The sequence below is a fragment of the Orycteropus afer genome, unplaced genomic scaffold, assembly GCF_000298275.1.
Source record: "Orycteropus afer afer isolate SDZICR_OR568_19922 unplaced genomic scaffold, OryAfe1.0 scaffold00264, whole genome shotgun sequence".
Taxonomy (NCBI): domain Eukaryota; kingdom Metazoa; phylum Chordata; class Mammalia; order Tubulidentata; family Orycteropodidae; genus Orycteropus; species Orycteropus afer.
In genome coordinates this window covers 2,801,225-2,825,236 of record NW_006921851.1, presented here as the reverse complement: position 1 = coordinate 2,825,236, position 24,012 = coordinate 2,801,225, and the positions used below count along the sequence as shown (strand labels likewise).

The following is a 24,012-nucleotide window of genomic DNA, read 5'->3' as shown; positions in this document are numbered from 1 at the left end:
TAAAACCACTGAGAAAATTGTCCAAGATTTGTTGGAAGAGAATTTCCCTGATATGATGAAAGATGAGAATATATCCATTCAGGAAGTCCAATGAACCTCAAACAGGATAGACCCCAAAAGAAAATCACCAAGACATATCATCATCAAACTTACCAAAACCAAAGACAAAGAATCATGAGAGCAGCATGGGAAAAACAAAAAATTACCTGCAAGGGGCAACCAATAAGACTAAGCTTGGATTTCTCAACAGAAACCAGGCAAGCAAGAAGACAATGGGATGGTATATATAAAACCCTGAATATGATGGTGAAATTAGGAAATTTCCAGATAAGCAGAAATTAAGGCAATTTGTTAAAACCAGACCAACCTTAGAAGAGATGCTAAAGGGACCCCTTTGGACAGAGAAGCAACAACAGCCAACAACAACTGACCATTAACACACATGATGATATAACCCAGAAACCAATCCAGCTGTGGAGGGATTATAAGTAAATAAGCCTACAAGATTGTAAACAGAGAACCAGAGACATCTATTGACAAATGAGGACAACTACAAACCAAAAAGAGGGAAAAAACTGTGTCATTACAGAACTTCTAGATGGTGGGGATCTCAAGACAACTACAAGATTGAACGGACTGTTCTACACTTGGGAAGAAAGCTATAAATCATAGGGTAACCTCAAAGAAAAATGATAAACCTTCACATCAAAATAAAAAAGAGGACCAATACAAATATTTAGCAAATACTAAACAATAGCAGCAAAGGAAGTGATAACATGATTCATAAAGTGAGCTCAGCATAGAAAATTAAATGGAACAAAAAAATTGGCACCACGAAAAAGCACATAACAAAAATGACAGCAACAAAATCACATTTGCCAATAATTACATATCTAGCAAGAGTCTTATCTCCAAGATTTATAGAAAACTCCAATGCTTCAACACCAAAGGAATTAACAATCCAATTGAAAAATGGGCAGAAGACATGAATAGACACTTCACCAAGGAGGATATTGGCCAACTAATACAGGAAGGGATGCTCACAATCATTGGCCATCAGAGAGATGCAAATCAAAACAACAGTGAGATACCGTCTCACCCCAGCACTGATGGCAGGGTTCATCAAGACAGAAAATAACAAATGCTGGCAAGGATATGTAGAGATGGGGACTCTCATACACTGCTGGTGGGACTGTGAAGTGATACAACCACTGTGGACATCAATATGGCAATTCTTTAGAAAGCTGGAATTGGAGATACCACTAGACCCAGCACAGTCTCATTACTAGGTGTATATCTTATATATACTTTAGTTTGGAGCTCTGGTAGCATAGTGCCTAAGGCACTTGATTGCTAACCAGAAGGCTAGCGGTTCAAATCCACCAGCCACTCCTCAGAAGGAAGGTTGGGCAATCTACTTCCATAGTGATAACTGCCTTGGCAACCCAAGGAAGGGTCACTATGAGTCAGGTCCGACTCGACGGCACATAACAACAACAACATACTTTAGTTTTGTGTATTTCACTGTACATAAATTATATTTCAATAAAATGCATTTTTAAAATTATTTAATTGGTAGATGCTTTGTTGCACGTATTTTTATCACAGTTTTTTCAAAACATGAATATTTTAAATCAAATATACCATCATCTTGTCTGGTGTGTTTCCTTTCTCCTTCCCTCTCTTTTCTGGACATAACTGCTCAATTTACTTTCTTTGGATACTACTATATTTTAGACCTTTTCTTTGACAGTATAGCTCTATATTCTTTAAAAAATTACTGTATTTTCTAGTATGGGTGTCTCTATTTAGTTCAGATGCCTATTGGTGAACATTAAGGCTCTTTTCACATTTTAGTGGTTTAAAAAAATATCTACAATATGTATCTTTGGTAAGAGTGAGTGGAATGTTGATAGTATTGCAAAATTTTATCTCTGCAAAGAGACATTTTCCAGATAGACCATGCTATGAAAAACAGATTAACACAGAGTTGCTCAGTTGAAGTAAGTAAATGGGTCCCAAATGTTTCATTTTTGTCTTTTGTGATGATTCTTGGGAAGTTTTAGAGAGGTCCTGGAGTTGAAGGAAACTTAACTTGAAATCATTCGTCTTTGGAATAGAGAAGATACTCTGAAGTGGAGAAGTCTTAGTATAATAAATAAATAAAAAGCCAAAGCTTTCAATAGCAGTAAATGTTGCACCTATAGTATAATTAAAATGACTTATTAAAAAACCCTATTTCAGATTTACGTGACATGAATTCTTCAGAATGGTTATATGAATCAATATGAGATTACTAAATTTACCTGAGATATATAAATATTAAAGCTGTAGATCAAACCCTTGTGGTGTTCTCTGCAAGTAATCTATAAATACTAGTTTCATGGAACTTTAGTTTTGCTTATAATATGAATTAAGTACCAGTAATAATTGTACATCTAATAATTTTAAATTTCACTGTAGCTTAATCTCTTGATGTTCTTGAATTATTTATACAACAGTTGGTAGAAACACATTTGACATAATCGTGTGGTTATATTTGCATAATTTTGTCTTTCGAAAAGCTACAAAAAATGTTATTACTTTTGAAATAAGGTAAACCTATCTGTGTAAAATAACTGACAGGATATTTCTGTATTCATTAATAATCATTATTGTTAAGTAGAAAGCTTTTCTGCTGTTTCTGTTTTTTTGGAAAAAATTATGACAACAGTAATTTCATATGTGTTTATTAGGAAGCTTTCTTTGGAAAAGATCTTCTAGATACAAGTAGACATTACAAGCTGAGTTTAGATAATCTATCAGAAGATACAGCTCAACTTTCATGTAAAACAAACATGAATGCAAATTTCTTGGAACCTTCCTTAGATCCACTACTTAGTTCATCCTCAACTCCAGCAAAACCTGCAACCCAAGGTATTTGGAAAAATTTACAAATGCTTTCTTTATCAGAAGAAAAATCTCTTCCCTTAAACTAAACGTTTGTAATGTTTTAGCTTGTCCTCATTTACTTTTTTATGTTCAACTTTATGGGAGTACAAATTTAAGTAGATAGTTCTATAAACCAAAACCAAACTCACCACTGTCAAGTCAGATCCGACTCACAGCAACCCCTCCTTGGGTTTCCAAGGCAGTATCACTATATAAGTATATTGCCCAACCTTCCTTCCAAGGAGTGGCTAATGGATTTGAACCACTAGCCTTCTGATTAGCAGTCAAATGCCTTAGGCATTACACCAGCAGAGACCAGTTTGGTAAATTAATTTACTGTGTAATTACCACCAAAATTAAGAATTGTGAAGGAAAATGTACAGTTTATCTTTTGCTGAGGACAGTGTACAGGAGTATAATTTTTAGCCATGGTTGGTGAATCATCAATAATCTGTGACTAAAATAAAATAGATTTTTATTCATTACATTGTTGTTGTTAGGTACTGTCAGGTTCATTTCTACTCATGGTGACTCTGTGTTCAACAGAATGAAATACTTCCTAGTCCTGCACCATCCTCATAGTCATTGCCATGCATGAGCCCCTAGTCCCAGACACTCTACCAATCCATCTCATTGAGAGTCTTCCCATTTTTTGCTGACCCTCTACTTTACCCAGCATGATATTGTTCTCTTGGAACAATATCTGACAACATGGCCAAAGTATTAAAGACAAAGTCTGCCTATTCTATTCTAAGGGGCATTGAGGTTGTGTTTCCTCCAAGACAGATCTGTTTGTTCTTCTAGCAGTCCATGGTACATTCCATATTCTTCACCAACACCACAGTTCAAATACATCAACTCTTCTTTAATCTTCCTTATTCATTTTCCAGCTCTCACATGCATATGAGGCTATTGAAAATACAATGGCTTGTGTAAAGCAGTCCTTAGTCTTCGAAGTGACAACTTTGCTCTTAAACATTTTAAAGAATTCTCTTGCACCAGATTTGCCCAGTACGATATGTTGCTTGATTTCTTGACTGCTGCTTCTATAGGCATTGATTGTGGATCCAAGTAAAATTAAATCCTTGACAACTTCAGTCTTTTCTCCATTTATTATAATGTTGCTTATTGGTCCAGTTGCGAACATTTTTATGTTGAAGGACCCATACTGTGCTTCACATCTTCTTCACTTTTAACAAGTGAAGTTGTGTCACCTGCATATCTCAGGTTGTTAATGAGTCTCTCCAGTCCTGGTGCTGCATTCTTCTTCATACGGTCCAGCTTCTGGGATTATTTGCTCAGCATACAGATTAAATATATATGGTGAAAGGATACAACCCTGACACAAGTTTCCTGATTTTAAACCATCCAGTATTCCCTCGTCCTTATGGAACAACTCCCTCTTGGTCTATGTATAGGTTCCTTATGAGCACAACTAAGGGTTTTGGAATTTAGATCGTTACCCATCATTTGTTATGATCCACACAGTCAAATGCTTTTGCATAATAAATAAAGCACAGGTAAACATCTCTCTGGTATTCTTTGCTTTCAGCCAAGATCCATCTGACATCAGCAGTGATATCCCTCATTCCATACTCTTTTGAAACTTGCTTGAATTTTTGCCTATTCCCTATTAATGTACTATAGCAGCATTTTTTTAAATTATTGTCAGCAAAAATTTACTTGCATATGATTTTAATGATAATGTTTGATAATTGCCACATTCTTTTGGATCATCTTTCTTTGGAATGGGCACAAATATGGATCTCTTCCAGTCATTTGGCTACTAGCTGTCTTGGCATAAATCAGTGAACACCTCCAGCGCTGCATCTATTTGTTGAAACATTTCAGTGGTCTCTAAATTTAGTGGTCATATTTTGGCTTTCATGGACTTGTTTTAATTTTCTTCAGCTTCCACTTAAACTTTCATATGAGGAATTAATGGTCTGTTCCACAGTCATTGTTCTGAATGATGATACTGAGCTTTCGTCAGATGTAGTCAGTTTGATAGCAATGTACTCAATCTGACAATGTCCAGATAATATAGTCATTATTTACGTTGGTTGTGCAGAATTCTTTCAAGTGATCTCTGGAGTCACTTCTGTCAACAAGGCCGTATTTTCCAGCTACTGAAGCTGCTTCTTTGTTTCCAACTTTCACATTCTAATCAATAATAATTACCAATATACCTTTATTACATATTTAGTCAATTTCAGACTGCAGAAGTTGATAAAAGTCTTAATTCCTTCATCTTTGGTTTTAGTGGTTGGTGTGTAAATTTGTATAAAAGTATTAACTGGTCATAGACCAAACAAATTCCAGAAAGGGAAAGGAGAATACGGTGGCTGGGAACTAGCTAACAGACTATAAATTCTGGGAAATAAATTGCATTAGATCATGTTTTCTCAGCCTCAGCACTTGGGCAGTGTGAGCTAGGCAATTCTTTGTTGTAAGATGGAGTCTGTCTTGTGTATCTCTGACTTTATGATGGAATGATGATCAAAAATGTCTCCAAACATTGTCATTTGTTCCTTGGATAAAATCACCCTTGTTGAGAACCCCTGCCTTAGACACAATGAATATGGGAGCTATTTAAAATCAGGGAAAAATGTAAGAACATAGATAAAGTTGTAAAGTATTATTAATGTAAGCAGCACTCTAGTAGTTTAGCTAGATGAAGATGGAAGTATTGTGATCAGAGTGTTTTTCCCCCCTCTTCTAGGTTTTATGGCGATATTAATATTCTTCTTGTCAGAAGACATTGATTGCATTTATTACTTAAAATTAATTTAAAAAATCATTTTGGAAAACAAGTTTAAGTCAACCTTCCTCAGTAAAGTTACTGTCATTAACTTGGCAATATCTGGAGTTGAAATGAAGGCATGTTTTAACGTTTTGATTACTTTGAAGTACTTAGTACTTATTCCCTTTGCATGCAGATGTACATCCAGTTTATCTCACTATTGTTAGTAAGGAAATTAAAACATGTGAGTGATGACCAAGTGTTGTTTGTTCAGTTTTTAGCAAATTGTTTTACTTTAACCCTGTTGCTTTAGGCACTTATCTGCTCTTATACATGTCAATATACTGAGAAAATAATGTACAATGACAGACTTCTGGCTCCTTCAGAAGAGAACTTATAAAAATCATGACTCTTCATTTATAGAAGGTATTTTCAGTTGAATTTTTATAAGGAAGAGAGCTGTGGTTGTGCTGTGGTTAAGGCATTGGGCTCCCAACCAAAAGGTTGGCAGTTTGGGCCCACCAGCTGTTCTGTGGCAGAAAGACTAGACAGTCTGCTTCTGTAAAGATTTACAGCCTTGGAATTGACTCAATGGCAGTACATTTTTATAAGGAAGAGAAATGAAATTGGACAGAAAACATACTCTGGTTAAAAAAAAAATACATCAGTGTTTATTTTTGTTCCCTTTTCTATTATTTGAAGTTAAATCTTCCACAAAACTGCTGAAGAGAATGATTTATTTATAAAGTCAAAATTTGGAGGATTAGAATAACACCCATTCCAAAACCTAAATTAAACGCAATAGTCTTTGCAGTTGAGCCACTCATTTGCCTTTATAAAACCCAAACCCATTGCTGTCAAATCAATTCCAACTCACAGTGACCTATAGTACAGCGTAGAACTTCCCCACAGGGTTTCCAAGGCTATAAATATTTACAGCAGCAGACTGCCACATCTTTGTCCAACAAAGCAGCTAGTAGATTCAAACTGCCAACCCTTCAGTTAACAGCCTGACTCTTAACCCAGTGTACCAAAAGGTCTCCTATTTACCTTTATTAGGGAAAATAAACAATTAATGGTTTGGTTTTATTTTTAAGGGTTTTTTTTTTTTTTAAACTATTTCATTCAAGTTCTTTACATCAATTAGTGATTTGTTCCAAACATATAAAATGTCTTTCTTCAGGTACATCAAACCATAGTCTTTTTTTTTTTTTAACGTTAGTTTTAAGTTGTGCTGTGTAATTCCCTTGCTTTCAAAATACACACAGATGACCCCTGAAAGAAATATCCAGAATTTCTTCCTTTCAAATGGGCTAAATTAGAGAATAAATTATTTAAATAATTTTATTTCTCTAAAAAAATTCTGTTTGACCACATAAAGCTTATATTAGCTTTCAATTTGAAAAATCATGTTCTTATATATAAAGTCTATTTGAGTGGTATATTTTAATAGTGTAAGACTGTGTTTCACTGAAATATGTAATCTAGGTTTAAGCTTATGTCATTTTTCCCCCCAATAAAAATATACTTGAGATAGATTAAGAATTTCAAATGTCCCATACTTGAATGGCTAATATTATGAATAAAGCTATCCTAAGTAAGAGTTTCCATTGTTTCCTACTTGATTAGGACAGAAAAACTTGGAGTCCTCCATGACTTCTCGTTCTCTTACATTGCAAATACAATTCATCCATTTATTTATCTCTACCTTCAGAATATATTATGAAGTCATCACTTTTACATTCTCTTTCCCTGCACCATGTACAAGAAGCCATTCCCAGTCCCTTAGACTGCAATAGCAGCCTCCTAAGTGTCTCCAGGCCTGCAGTCATGCCTACTCCCCCCCCCCCACGCTGCTAGGTGTATTCTACACATGACAGCACTGCGTTGACCTCTAAAATGTCAGTTATACAATCTCCCAGACTGTAACCTCCCAGTGGCTTCCAATTACGCTTTAGAATAAAGGCCATAGATTCACCATGGTCTGTGTTTTATTTCCTGCCATTTTCCTCGTTTATTACTGCACCACACTGGCCTTCTGTGTTGGCAAAACCCTTCTTGCCCCTGGACTTTATATACTTGCTATTGCCTTGGCCTAGAGTGTTCTCTCCATCTCTGTGCGTCTTATTCTCTCATTTCATTTATATTTATTCTCAGTCATCTCCTTAAAAAGATTTTCCCTCATTATCTTACCTATCATACAGTATCCCCATAGCTTATTCTTATTCTTAATATTCTTTCTTATTTTCTAATACTTTTCTGATATCATTGACTTAATTCCTAATTTCTAGTGTGTAAGTAAGCTCTGTGCAGGCAAGCACTTGTTTTAGTCATTTCTGTATATTCACTGCCTGATACGTAAACCTTAGTCATAGCTCCGTGGGTGCTTATAAAAAGGGCATGGGGCCAGTATTACCTGACCTCCTCTAACTACACAAAGGGGAGGAGAAGGATCACCATCAGCATCGATAGCACTATTGATTCCTGTGATGCAGAGGTCAGACATGCTGCCACTCTCCAACCATTTTACCAGTTCTGACACGAACCGTCCACCCAGCAGTATTTTTTATTTCTCTCCTGGGTTTGATAATTCTTTGCAGTGGCCACACAGAACTCACAGACAATATGATTGTAGGGTGTATTAGGGAAGTAACAGATTATAATTCAAGATCCTGAGTAAGGGTATCTTCAATCAAGATAGCCTTTTCTCAGCCATGCTGCAGGTATACTTGTCTCTGGACATGGCCTCTCAGAACTGTGACCCCTTGGCCTCTGCCTGGCTCAGGCAAGTATTACAAGTTTTTTTTATCTCTGCAAGTAGGTGCCCAGAGAGACACCCTGCTCCACCAGCAATACTCCTCCCTGAAAGCACTTAGCTGTTTTCTTTCATGAGCCAGGAAGCCACTGCTCTGTCTTGTACTGGTCTCTTGGTTCTGCTGCCGCTGTTTCTCTGCCATTGCTTTTCACCATCTCAGTGCATGGATTTCAGTCAAGGATACACACCATTTTTGGCTCTTCTTTCTTGATGGTAATGAGATTCCCCCACCACCACACCCACCACCTTTGGGATCGCTCATTTTAAGCCTAGCAAGATGGCAAAACTTGCCACTCCCCACATTAGGGTTCTGTATATCTTTTTGCATGATTCCACCCACACAGCATTCCATCCATGTACCTTATTTACATTATTAATACAATATCCAATCCCTTTGGTGGGCCACAAGTACCTCACATTTGCAGTTCTACTCAGTCATCTGGTAGGAGTCACAAAGCCCATGGCTAGAAGAACCATGTTAAGTAATTCACTGTACCATAGTGCTCAAATTTTTAAAATAAATAAATAAATGAGTAATGAATATGAAGAGCAGTGCTGGAATTAGTCATCTAACTACATGATACCTGGCTTATACTTTACAATGGGTTTCTAAATAATGGGGTGGTTGTTCATATTTTATTTACCTTATCCTACTGTGTCATTGAAGGTGCTCTGTTGGCACAGTGCCTAAGACATTTGACTGCTAACCAGAAGCTTGATAGTTCAAACCCACCAGCTGCTCTGCAGAAGGAATATGGGGCAATCCATTTCTATTAAGATTTACCACCTCGGAAACCCAATGGGGGTTGCTATAAGTTGGAATCAACTCGATGGCAGTGGGTTTGTTTTTTTTTTTGGTTTACTGTGTTGTCATGAGGGTTTTGCTTTTTGTTTTGTTTTGTCATTTTTAGAGGTGCTACTTTCTTAATAAATTTTTTTTTGCTATGTTCCTGACATCAACCTCACTTATATTGCTTACAAATCTTTTTTTCAGATTTTATTCTTTATATGCATTATTCACAAAACAGAAATCATCTTAATTTTTAATAACTTTTTGTATTCAAAACATTGGAGTACTTTTGCTATGGAAAAGTTCTGATTTTATAATTAAGATTTCATGATTCTGGCACTACCTCAGTGTCTGTTACCATATTAGTAAAAGGTTGAGTGAGGGTCTTTTGGAACTTAATATTTAAGCAAATAGTTTTTTTAATTTTCTTACTATATATATTACTATAAAATTTAAAAATATACTTACTGTATATAGGTACTACTGATGACCCATTAGCTGATCTTTCAGAAGTATTAAACACAGATGATGACATCCTTGGAATAATTTCAGATGACCTAGCAAAATCAGTTGATCATTCAGGTATGTATGAGTATTATTTGTTTTATATTGTGAATTAGAGGTGTGTAGAAATAATTTAGTTTGTCTCTTTCTGAATTACTGAAGTGTTTTCACTTCATCAGAAAACTCAATACTTTATTTTATCTGCCTCGACTTTCTTGCTTTTGAAGGGGGAAATACCAAATTAGTTGATTTCTGTTGTCTTTCTGAATGCATCATAGTTAAGGCATATAGCCTTATATTCTTGCTCTATCTTGATTCTTCTTTTGTTTGCATTTCCCCTCACTTTCCGCTCCTGTGGTAATCATCCATTTTATTTGGTTTGGGTCTTATAGGTCTTGATTTATGCACTTTCCAGGTTGAGAGCTCACCTTTTCCATTTGGTAAGAAATTGAGCAATGGATGGCCGCTGACTAGAAGTAGTCTTCTTTTCTATAGTGATTTCTGCTGAAGCAGCCTGTAGGTGCATGCATATATGTTAGTAGTGCTGTTTTGTCACTAATCCATACTTTGCTTTTCCCATTTTGTGTGTGGCTAAAGCATAGTACAGCTGTACTGTGCTTTGGATGACTTTCTACATAGTTACATTTACTTATTTATTTTTAATGATTGGTTCTGTCTAATTTGTAATTTATAATATTACCAAAATGTTACTGCATTTTTTCCTAATATGAGCTCAAGTAAGAGCAGACTGAATTTTTACTTTTTTAATAGTAGTAATATTCAGAAAGCTTGAAAAAGAATAGACCATAAACCACTTTTATGTGTGACTCTTACCTGAACTACAAATTTATGAGATAAAGCATGTTGTAATGTTATGAACCTAATCTGTATCTTGTATTGTGACTACAGGATATTTTTTAAATATTTCAATAAATAAAATTGTTTACAAAGTATAATGCTTATTAAATATTAAGACTTTTAGAGCTTTTCATTAATTTATGTGAAACATCTCTGGTTTCACATATTGCTTATGGATGCTTGAACTGTATATTTCATATCACTGTTTTCCAAATTACAGCAAATATTTGTATATTGACTTCTTATGGATTCTTATCTTAGTAGTAGAGTGGCTTTCATCTTTTGTGGAAATTAGCAGTAATTTAAAATCACATGTATTCTTGTGTTACTCAGGAAATATATTTACTTTGATTAAAATATAACTAAGTAGCATCTATATTTACAGATACATTATTGTACCAAAGTTTTACTGATAGTTATCCATTGTGATATATAAATTTTGATTAATTCAGAAGTACTTTCCATTACTCTTTTTAATCATATTGTGTATATTAACTAATGGTGGCAAACAGTTTTATGTCTTGTGATTTGAGTATTCTGAGTTCACTTTTTAATCTATTTACCTCACTCCTTCAGCTGGAATAGATATTGGTCACGTCGATGATGATTCTTCCTCTGTGCCTCAGCCAAGTGTCAATCAGAGTTCACGACCATTAAGTGAAGAGCAACTAGATGGAATCCTCAGTCCTGAATTAGACAAAATGGTCACAGATGGTAAAATATTTGCCCTACAATCTAGGCTTTCTAAAACACATGAGTAAATATGATTTTCAAAGATTTCTGCATGCTTATTTATAATTTACCTTCTATTGTTAAAATTTCTTATCAATTAAATGCTGTTTTACATATTATATTTAAATGGTAGTTGTTAATATTTGTTTTCTAATTTTTTTTCTAGGAGCAATTCTTGGGAAGTTATATAAAATTCCAGGTATGCTTATTCTGAATTTTTAGTTTGTGAAATGACATTCCCTATACTGTATTCTCAGTAGTCTTTTAATCTTGTTGCTATTCCTATTTTATCTCATAGAGCTTGGAGGAAAGGATGTTGAAGACTTATTTACTGCTGTACTTAGTCCTGCAACAACTCAGCCAACTCCATTACCACAGCCTCCACCCCCATCACAGCTGTTGCCAATACATAATCAGGGTATGTTATGACTAGAAAAAGTTTTACAAATATAGTTCTACATATTTTCATACATATAGATAGATAGATACAGATATATATATATATATAGAGAGAGAGAGAGATATTAGCAATTTCATATGTGCATCTATGAGCGCTTAATTGGCACAAACAGTTAAATGCTCACTTCCTAGCCTAAAGGTTGGTGGTTTGAACCCACTCAGAAGCTCCATAGAAGACAGGCCTGGTGATCTGCTTCCAAATGATCAGAGCCTTGAAAACCCTATGGAGCAGTTCTACTCTGCATTTATAGTCACCATGAGTCAAAATCAACTTGACAGCAGCAAACAATAAGATGTATGTATGCATGTCCCTGGATGACATAAATAGTTAAATACTCAGCTGCTAATTGAAAGGTTGACAATTTAAATCCACCCAGAGGTACCTCCAACAAAGGCCTGGTGATCTACTGCCAAAATATTAGCATTGAAAACCTTGTAAAACAAGCTGTTAGGTGTAACATTTATGGTAATCACTAAAAAAAATCTGAAAAACATTCACACAAGGAAAGAAGGAGCAAACCAAATTGACTCACTACAGTAAAACAACAAAACACAAAAGCAAGGAGTAGTAAAGGACAAAGAAGGCATAAAGCACACAAAAAAAGCAGATAACAAAAGAGCAGAAGTAAATCACTTCTTATCAATAATTACAGTGAATGTAAATGTACTGAGTACTCCAGTTAATTGGTAGAAAGTGGCAGAACAGATTTTAAAAAAAACACCAGAATCAAATGAAATGCTGTTTATAAGAGGCACATCTGAGACATCAATAAGTTGAAAGTGAAAGGATGGAAAAAATTACACTATAAACCAGCTAGACTTAACAGACATACATAGAACACTCTACCCAACAACAATACAATATATATTCTTTTCCAGTGCATATGGATCATTCTGTAGGCTAGACCACATGTTAGGTCACAAAGTGAGTCTTAATAAATTTAAAAATATTGAAATTATGCAAAGGGAGAAGAAATGAAATAGCAAAAATCAGAACAAATTAAATAGAAAACAGAAAAACAGTAGAATCAACAAAGCCAGAAGTTGGTTCTTTGAAAAGATTGATAAAATTGACAAAACTTTAGCTAGACTGACAAAGAGAAAACATGAAAATAACCAAAATAAAAATTGAAAGAGGAGTTATTACAACTGACTTGATAGAAATAAAGAGAAATATGACAGAATATTAAGAACAATTGTAAGGCAACAAACTGGATCATCTAGTTGAAATGGACAAATTCTTAGTGGCATACAACCTACCTAAACTGAACTCAAGAGGAAATAGTAAGTCTCAGCAGACCCATTAAATCAGCGTCAGATACTTCCCAACACAAAAAATCCTGGACCAGATGGCTTCACTGGAGAAATCTACCACTGAGGAGAACAGACATCAGTTCTGTCGAAAGACAGACAAGGAGGGAACGAACTCCCTAAATACTCCCCAAATTAGGAACGAACATGACCCTGATACTGAAACCAAACAAAGATGCAACAAGAAAAGAAAACTATAAGGCTGTATCCCTTATGAATATAAATGAGGAAATCTTCACAAGATACTAGGAAACAGAATGCAATAACATATTAAAATAGTCATACAACAGTCTACAATAACATATTAAAATAGTCATACAACATGACTGCAAGTAAAATCCTCCTGAAGATGATTCAAAAATGGTTGCAGCAGTATATTGACAGAGAGCTTCCAGAAATGCAAGCTGGATTCAGAAAAGGATGTGATGTCAGGTGGGTCTTAGCTGAAAGCAAAGAATTCCAGAAAGCTGTTTACTCATGTTTTATTGAATATCCAAAAGCATTCAATTGTGAGGATTATAACAAATTATGGATAACATTGAGAAGAATGTGAATTCCAGAACACTTGATTGTACTTGTGAGGGTGTCATTCGAACACAATGGGATACTGCATGATTCAAAATCAAGAAGGGAGTAAATCAAGGTTGCATCCTTGGACTAGACTTAATTCAACTCTGTATGCTGAGAAAATAATCCAAGAAGCTGGATTATATGAAGAAGAACATGGCATCAGGATTGGAGAAGACTCATTAACAACCAGCAGTACACAGATGACACAACTTTACTTGCTGAAAGTGATGATGACATGAAGCACTTACTGATGAAGATTAAAGACTACACCCTATAGTATGGATTACACTTCAATATAATGAAAACTAAAATCCTCACAACTGGTCCAATAAATAGCTTCACAGTGGATGGAGAAAAGATTGAAGTTGTCAAGGATTTCATATTACTTGGTTCTACAATCAACACCAATGGAAGCAGCAGTCAAGACATCAGATGACATATTGCATTGTGCAAATCTGCTGCAAAAGACCTTTCAAGTGCTGAAGAGCAAAGATGTCTCCTTGAAGACTAAGGTGCACCTAACCCAAGCCATGGGAGCTCTGGTAGCGTAGTGCCTAAGGCACTTGACTGCTAACCAGAAGGCTGGCAGTTCAAAACCACTAGCCACTCCTCAGAAGGAAGGTTGGGCAATCTACTTTCATAATGATACTACCTCAGAAACCCAAGGAGGGGTCGCTACGAATAGGGTCCGACTCAACGGCACATAACAACAGCCCAAGCCATGGTATTTTCAGTTGCCTCTTATGCATGTGAGAGTTGGACAGTGAGTAAGGAAAACCAAAGAAGAGTTGATGGTTTTGGTTGTGGTGTTGGAGAAGTATGCTAAGAGTACCATGATATGCTAAAGGGACTAACAGATCTGTCCTGGAAGAAGTACAGACAGGATGCTCTTTGGAAGCAAGATTAGCCAGACTTCATCTCACCTGCTTTGGTCATGTTGTCAGAAGGAACCATTTCCTGGAGAAGGATATCATGCTTGGTAAAGAGGAGGGTCAGCAAAGAAGGGGAAGGCCCTCAATGAGATGGATAGACACAGTAGCTGCAACTATGGACTTAGGTATAGCAAGGATCATGAGGCTGGCACAAGACGGGGCAGTGTTTCATTCTGCTGTGCATAGGGTCACTATGAGTTGGAGACAGTTCAGCAGCACGTACAACAATGTGACCAAGTGAAATTTATTCCAGGAATACAGGGATTATTCAGCATAAGAAAATGAATCAACATATCACACTACATCAGTAAAATAAAGGAAAAGATAATGATCATCTGTATGGAGGCAGAAAAATCATTTGATAAAATTTAACATTCTTTCTTGATGAAAACTCTCAATAAAATTGGAATAGAAAGGAAGTTCATTACTATAATTCAGGACATACATGAAAAGCCAACAAACAAATTGTATTTCCACATAAATAAAAATGAAACAGGATCCATGTGTCATACTGTACATAAATATTTTAAATGGACTAATTAACTAAATGTACAGTCTAACACCATGAAATTCTTAGAAGAAATTACAGGGGCAGTGCTGTCAAGCCTTACTATTAACAGTGGTGTATCTGATATAATAACAAAAGCCAAATATTCAAAGACAACGTAAGTATATGGGACCATATAAAAATTAACAACTTCTCTTCATCAAAAGACTTTGCAAAAAAAAGTAAAAAGACAGCTACTGACTAGTAGAATATTTTTGGAAACCATAGATTGATAAGAATCTAATAACAAAAATATACAACTTTGACAACAACAAAAAGCTCATTCATAAAGTGGGCAAAGGACTTGAATAGATGTTTCAACAAGGAGGGCATTCAAATGGCCACAAAATACATGAAAATACGCTCAAGCTCAACATCATTAGCCATCAGAGAGATGCAAATCTTAAGGACAGTGAGATACCATTTCACTCCCTAAGACACTTGACTACTAACCAGAAGGCTGGAGGTTCAAACCCACCAGCCACTTCTTGGAAGGAAGATGGGACAATCTACTTCCGTAGCGATACTGCCTCGGAAACCCAAGGAGAGGTCGCTATGAGTTGGGTCCAACTCGAGGGCACATAACAACAACAACAGGATGGCTAAGATTTAAAAAAAAAAAAAAAAAGTAACAAATGTTAATGAGGATATAGGGAAATTGGAATTGATAGTTGGTGGAAATGCAAAATAGCAAAATAATAGATGTTGAAGAATGGTTGCATAATTCAAAGAATGCAGTCAATTTCACTGACTTGCATATAACAACATGAAGATAAGATATAATATTTTAAAAAAAGACAATCCTGTGGAACATAGTTCTATTCTGACATATAAGTGGTAGCCATGAGTCACAATTGATGAGAAATGGTTAGGTTTGGTTTGATGTATGCATGAATGTATAAAACAAGTGAATTTACTGCTTTTCTGGAGTAACCACATGCTCAAACTGATAGGGCAAACCCTCTTTTGTGATCATAGACAAATAGTAATCTTGGAATTGTATCAGTCACACACCTACCTCCCTGAAATTCTGTGAAAATCAGTGATCCAGCTTAAAACTAAAATTCCTTTGCTTATTATTGGCAGTGAAAGGGAAATCATATTGCTTGCCCTTTCCCCTTCTCAATTTCTGCCACAGCTTACTTTCTCTATGTTGTTATTAGGAGCCATTGAGTTGATTCTAACTTACCACAACCCTTTATTCAACAAAACAAAAGTCTGCCTTGTCCTATGCCATCCTCACAATACTTGCTATGCTTGAGCCCGTCGTCGCAGCTACTGTGTCAGTCCATCTTATTGAGGGTCTTCCCCTTTATCTCTAACCCTCCAATTTACCAAGCATGATAACCTTTTCCAAAGACTGATACCATCTGACCACATTGCTTCCAAGGAGCATTTATGCTGCACTTCTTCCAGGATTTATTTCTTAGTTCTTCTGGCAGTCCGTGGTGTTTGCAGTATTCTTTGCCAACATCACAATTCAAAGGCATCAACTCTTCTTTGGTCTTCCATGTTCATTGTCCAGCTTATGTGCATGTGAATGAATGTGAGGCAATTGAAAATACCATAATTTGGTTTAGTTATACCTTTGTCTTCAAAGTGACATTTTTGCTATCCAACATTCCAAACGGGAATCTTTGCAGCAGATTTACCTAGTGAAATACATCTGATTTCTTGACTGTTGCTTCCATGGGTGTTGATTGTGGATATGAATAAAAATGAAGTCTTTGACAACTTCAGTCTTTTATCTGCATATCATGATGTTGGTTATTGGTCCAGTTGTGAGGATTTTGGGTTTTTTTTTTTATGTTGAAGTGTAATCTATATTGAAGACTATAGTCTTTGATCTTCATCAGTAAATGCTTCAAGTCCTCTTCACTTTCAGCAAGCAAGGTGTATTTGCAAGTTGTTAATGAGTCTTCCTCTAAACCTGATGCTGCATTTCTCTTCATACAGTCCAGTTTCTCAGATTATTTGCTCAGCATACAGATTGAATAGAAGGTAAAAGGATACAACCCTGATACGTGCCCTTACTGGTTTTAAACCATTCGGTATTCCTTTGCTCTGTTCAAAAGACAGCCTCTTGGTCTATGTACAGCTATCTCATAAGCACAATTAAGTGTTCTGGAATTCCCATTCTTCACAGTGTTATCCATAATTTATGATTAACATAGTCAAATGCTTTTGCATAATCATTAAAACACAGGTAAATATCTTTCTAGTATTCTTTGTTTTCAGCTAATCTCGATCTGGCATCAGCAATGATATCCCTTATTCCACATCCTCTTCTGTATCCATCTTGAAATTTTGGAAGTTCCCTGTTAATATACTTCTGCAACTGTTTTTTAATTATCTTCAGCAAAATTTTACTTGCATGTGATATGTTCAATGATTTCCACATTCTGCCATCTTTTTCTGGAATGGGCACAAATATGGGTCTGTTCTACTTGGTTGGCCAAGTAGCCATCTTCCAAATTTCCTGGCATAGATGAGTAAGCTTCCAGAGCTGCATCTGTTTGTTGAAACATCTTGATGCATATTCCATTCATTCCTGGAGCCTTGTTTTTTGCCAGTTGCTTAACTGTAGCTTGGACTTCTTCCTTTAATACCATTGGTTCTTGGTCATATGCTACCTCCTGAAATAGTTGAACATTGAACAGTTCTTTTTGGTACAGTGAATCTATATTCCTTCTATCTTCTTTTAATGCTTCCTGTATTGTTCAGTATTTTGCCCATAGAATCCTTCAGTGTTGCAATTCAGGGTCTGATTTTTTTCTTCAGTTCTTTCAGCTTGAGAAATGCCTAGTATGTTCTTCCCTTTTGCTTGAGAAATACTTAGTATATTCTTCCCTTTTGATTTTTTAACTCCAGGTCTTTGTACTTTCATTATAATACTTTACTTTGTCTTCTTAAGCCATCCTTTGAAATCTTTTTTTCAGCTGTTTTATTTCAACATTTCTTCCTTTGACTTTAGCTACTCTCAGTTCAAGAGCAGGTTTCATAATCTCTTCTGACATCCGTTTTGGTCTTTTCTTCTTTTCCTGTCTTTTTAATGACCTTTTGCTTTCTGTGTATATGAAGTTCATGATGTCATCCCATAACTCATCTGGTCTTCAGTCACTGGTGTTCATTGTATCAAATCTGTTCTTCACAGAATCTCCAAATTCAGGTGGGTTATAATCAAGGCTGTATTTTGGCTCTTGTGGACTTGTTTTAAATGTCTTCAGCTTCAAGTTGAGCTTGCATGTGAGCAATTGATGGTTAGTTCCACAGTTATCACCTGGCCTTGTTTTGACGGATGATATTGAGCTTCTCCATCTCTACTTTCCAGAGATGTATTCAGTTTGATTTCTGTGTTTTTTATTTGGTGAGGTCCACATATATACTTGCCATTGATGCTGTGAAAAAGGTATTTGCAATGAATAAGTCGTTGGTCTTGCAGAATTCTATTATGTGATCTCCAGCACCATTTCTTTCACCAAGCCATATTTTCTAAGTACCAATGCTGCTTTGTTTCCAACTTTCGCATTCCAATCACCAGTAATTATCAGTACATCTTGATTAGAGGTTTTGTCAATTATATCCTGCAGAAGTTAGTAAAAGTCTTTAATTTCTTCATCTTTTGTTTTGGTGGTTCATGCATAAATTTGAATAGTAGTCAGATTAACTGTTATTCCTTGTACACATGTGGATATTTTCCTATCACTAACAGCATTGTACTTCAGGATAAATCTTGAAATGTTCTTTTTGAGAATGAGTGTGACACCATTCCTCTTCAATTTGTCATTCCTGCCATAGTAGACCATATGATTGTCTGATTCAAAATGGCCAATACCAGTCCATTTAAGCTCAGTAATCCCTAGGATACCAGTCTTTATGCCTTCTGTTTCATTTTTGGCAACTTCCAGTTTTCCTAAATTCATACATAATGCATTCCACATTCCAATGATTAATGAATGCTTGCAGCTGTTTCTTCCATTTTAAATCGTGCCCCATCAGCAAATGGGGGTATCAAAGGCTTTACTCCATCCACGTTATTAATGTCGACTTTTCTTTGAGGTTGCTCTTTCCCAATCCTGTTTTGAGTGCCTTCTGACCTGAGGGGATTATCTTCCAGCTGTATCAAACAGTGTTTCACAGCTCTCCATGAAGTTTTCCAGTAATATATCAGATAGTGTTCCAGTGCTATTCATAAGGTTTTCAGTGGCCAATTCTTTCAGAATTGATGACCCCATCCTTAGTCCCAGTCTTTCTTAGTCTGGAAACTGTGCTGAAAACTGTCCACCATGGGTGACCCTGCTGGTATTTGAAATACCAGTGGCCCAGCCTCCAGCCTCACCACAACACACAAGTGACCACAGTACAACAAACCAACAGTTCTTCCAAATATTGATTTCTCTGTTTGATAACTACTGTCAAACCTCCCTTATATTCATTGATCTGGTGTCATTCACTGACAATTTCAGTGTCATTCTTCAGATTAACCAATCAACAAACCCAGTTCTCTACTGTGGGTTTTATTTGTCATATGTGGCACAAATAAAATTACATTTTGGTCATTAAGATTTTCCTTTTAGATCATAAGCTTTTCAAAGATCAAAGCCATGTCTGTCCTGTTTATCAGTACATACCCTACATGCTGAATAGTAAATCACTGATCTCTTTACCCTTGTTGACACTATTGAAGTTCCTAATTTTGTGGAAATTTGCTTATTTTGTATTATCAGTTTTCTCCTACTCCTTGAATCCTGTAAGTTCACAGCAGGGAAGGAACATCCAGGATAATATCAACAGCTAAGGCTGATTTCGTATGAGGCAGATATCAAGCAAGCTGCCACCCTTCAACCTTTTAACCAGTTTTGACACCAGCCATCCCTCCATGGCACACTTTACTTTTCTACTGGGCTTGATAATTCACTGCAGTGACCACACAGAAATCACAGATGATACTCAGTGATTATGGGATTTGTTAGGGAAATAACAGTTCAGGTTCATGAACACTCAGGATACAATAGGCTATAGCCTCTTCCTTCTCAGCCACAGGTCATGCATGTTTCTCCCTGACCTTGGCCTGTGCTCAATTGGAGCAAATGTTACAAAGTTCTTTTAGCTCTAGCAGCAGGTATATAGAGAGGCACCCCATGGTGCCAGCAAGCCTCTTGCCCTTGGAGCTCAACACTATTGCTTCATGGGCTGGGATACCTGCCTGTCTGTCTCATGCAGGTCTCTTGCTTCTGTTGGTTCTGATGCTGCTATATCTTTGCCATCTCAGCACGGGGATTTCAGGTCCGAAGAAGTGCTCCACTCCTGGGTCTTCCTTGATGGTAGTGAAGTCCCACTGTCCACCTCAGGATGTCTCCTTTTAAGCCTAGTGTGATGGCAAAATTGATCCCCACATTAGGGTTCCATACACTTTATTTCCACGATTCCACCCCCACAAAGGTACTATGTACTTATTTACATTATTAACAAGCTTTTCAATCTCCTTGGTGGCCACAGGTACCTCATATTTACATAGTTTTGCCCATTCATCAGGAGCTCTGGTAGCGCCTAAGGCACTTGACTGCTAACCAGAAGGCTGGTGGTTCAAACCCACCATCTGCTTCTTGGAAGGAAAGTTGGGCAATCTACTTCCGTAGTGATACCTCGGAAACCCAAGGAGGGGTTGTTATGTGCCATGTCCGGCAAAATCACATAGGTCATGAAACAAAGCAACACGAAAGGATTAAAAGTTTTTTAAAAGGAACGGACGCCCTGCATGTGATGCAAGAGCAACCCCTGATGCAGCCACCCTTTATTTATACATAAGCACACAATTACATCATTATTCTTGATATTTCCTTAAAATAATCAAGTATTCAACCAAATATTCTTCTAAAATGAAATCAAATATTTCCTTTTAACAATCAGTTATTAATTAAAAGTTAAAGTTTTACTCTTTCCCGCATCCAAAGGCATTTTCCCATGCCCAAATGTATTGGATAATTAATTAGGTTAATGATCTCTTACAGGAATAGCAAATAATCACTAAGATACATCATTCTAAAACATAATATGATTGTTAAGGTACATGATTCCATAGAATGGTTTTTAAGGTATACCGTTCTTAGGGCAAAACCTTATCCCAGGGAAACAGGTTAGCAATCATTTTGCTGGGGCAACGTTCCGCCCCAGGAACACATAGCTGGAGCCCAAGCAAGCATTCAGCCGTAAGAGAAGGCTTGCCTTCTCTTAGCTGTGGTTAGAACATGTGCCTTGCAATCATGTCCTTTTTTTTTGGTGGTCTTTTTCTTGGTCTCCAATAGCTGTAAGTCAGATCCAACTCAATGGCAGTGTGCTTGGTTTTTGTTACCTGTTCATTTGGTGGGAGTCAAAGACCAGGGCTAGAAGAGCCATACCAAGTAAAGTAATTCACTTCATTGCAACCTGTAACTGCAAAATAAAATAAGCTTTCATTTCACTTCTGTCTGGATAGTCTGCTGAAATGTAATGGGAATTTCCTACAGTTTGGAGTCTGTAGTGGTCTGTAGTTTTTATCATTGGAGTGAGTATAGAATCATTTCTTTACATCCTGTTGTCACTGATTCATGATTTTATAATGAATTGAATAATGTAATGATACCTCTATAACTTCTCATCCTGTTTTTGCGCAAGTGCTGAAATATACTAATAATTCAATGTTATTTTTACTACCAATTTTGTGTGTATATGGAAATTTTTTTTTTTTTTTTTTTTTGTAACTTGGGTGAGTTTACAGACCGAATTAATTTTCCATTCAGCAGTTCATACATATTTTGTTTAATGGCATTGATTGCAACCACTCTTCCTACCTTTTCCTTGTGTCCTCCTTTCCCATGCATTCCTACACTGAGCTATCTCCCTGTGCAAATGCTGCCCTTCTCATCTCCCAAGATTGATGTTCTAAGGAGTAGACCTACCTGGTGTAAATGTTTACGTCATAGTACTGTCTATTTTTTGGCTGGAAGAAATGGGAGTTTAATTCTTAGCCCGTAGGCTCACTAGGAGCCATTGTCTCAGTGGTTTCACCAGTTCTGTACCAGTAAGCCTGATCTTTTTTATGATTTTAAGTTTGGTTCCCTATTTTTCTCCTATTCTATCCAGGATTTCCTATACTTATCCCTTTCCAATCAGTTGACAGTGGTAGCAAGGCACAATCTATTTCTTCTGGTCTCAGGGTCACATAGGCTGAGTTTCACATGGTCCAATAATCCCTTGTGTCTGATTTTCTTCATTCTCCTTAGCTCCAGATGAGAAGAGACCAGTAGTTGCATCTTAGATGAACACTTGTAAGCTTTTAAGACTCTAGTTGCTATTCACCAAAGTAGGTTGTAGAACAGTGTTTTTTTGTAGTATATTATGCCAGTTCAGCTTGATGTCCCCATGACCATGGTCCCAAGCCCACGGGTCAAGCAAGTCACTCCCTCAAGGTGTTTGGCTAAGAAGTTATAATAATTTTACCCGCTTTTAGCTCAGTTATATCCATGAACATTCTTATAGCACATACAAATACATATGTAGAAATATCGTCTGCTGAACTTATATATTGTTGTTATGTGCTGTTGTGTTGAACCCAACTCATAGCGACCCCTCCTTGGGTTTCCGAGGCAGTATCACTACAGAAGTAGATCACCCAACCTTCCTTCCAAGGAGTGGCTTGTGAGTTTGAACCACCAGCCTTCTGGTTAGCAGTCAAGTGCCTTAGGCAGTCTGCTACCAGAGCTGGGTAAATTCCCTTTTCCCTAGCCATACCTGATCATTTAGCCTGTCTACTTATGTATCCACCATTAATGTTTCTTATTACTGATAATGAAATATTGTGTATGTAAAAGTGTTTACCTTTGGTATCTGTACCTTAGACCCCTCTCCATGTCTTCCCTTTCCTTGGTATTGTGGTGGTTACTCACTTTTGGTATTACTGCCTTTCTCATCACTGCAATCAATATTTATCTCTTACCTATCCATTAGTTTTCCCTCTCCCCTCCCTGTTATCCAACAAAGAAAGTTTCCTTCCATGTGTAAACCTTTCTTTGACTTTTTACTATAGTGGACTCATATAGTAATTGCCCTTTTGTGATTTAACTTGTTTCATTCAGCATAAAATCCTCCAAGTTAATCCATGCTTTGAGGTACTTCATGGATTCTTCATTTTTTGTGTGTGTTGCATAGTATTCCACTGTGTGTATGTACTATAGTATGGTTATCCATTTATCTGTTGATGGGCACTTACCTTGTATTCATCTCTTTGTGATTATGAGTAGTGCAGTGAACATGGATGGATATGCATATATACATTTGTGTCCTGGATCTCACTTTTTTATGATATATCCCTAGTAATGGGATTTCTGGATCAAGTGGTATTTTTATTTCTACCCCCCCATTCATTCATTCATTCATTCATTCATTTTTATTGTGATTTGGGTGAAAATTTACAGAGCAATTTCACTTTCCATATAGCAGTTCACATACACTTTGTCTCATGATATTGATCACAATTTACCACGATTCAACAGCTCCCCTCCCACTTCCTCCCCATAGTTACCTCTTCCCTGTGTCCATCCCTCCATGTACTCCTGCCCCCTAAGCTGTGTCCCTGTGCATAAGCAGCCCTTCTTTCTCCCATGATTGTTCTCTCCAAGGGGTGGGGGGTGTATCTACCTTAGGTAAATGTTCAACTCATATACCTGTCTTTTGTTTCACTGGAAACCACAGGTGTGGGTTCAATTCCAGATCTGAAGGGCAGCTAGGGGCCATAGTCTCAGTGGTTCCACCAGGCTCTATTGGACCAGCAAACCTGGTCCC

The 24,012-nt window shown here is 36.6% G+C and overlaps 1 protein-coding gene across 1 annotated transcript in view; it reads left to right on the top strand.

Annotated features, from left to right (window-relative positions):
• The window catches only part of KMT2C (lysine methyltransferase 2C), a 470,642-nt gene that overhangs the window by 326,812 nt on the left and 119,818 nt on the right, over positions 1-24,012 (top strand). The window contains exons 27-31 of the mRNA XM_042782218.1: positions 2,736-2,916; positions 9,757-9,861; positions 11,227-11,355; positions 11,540-11,572; positions 11,672-11,791. Coding sequence (XP_042638152.1) covers positions 2,736-2,916; positions 9,757-9,861; positions 11,227-11,355; positions 11,540-11,572; positions 11,672-11,791 — 568 coding nt within the window. The remainder of the gene's footprint in view (positions 1-2,735; positions 2,917-9,756; positions 9,862-11,226; positions 11,356-11,539; positions 11,573-11,671; positions 11,792-24,012) is intronic.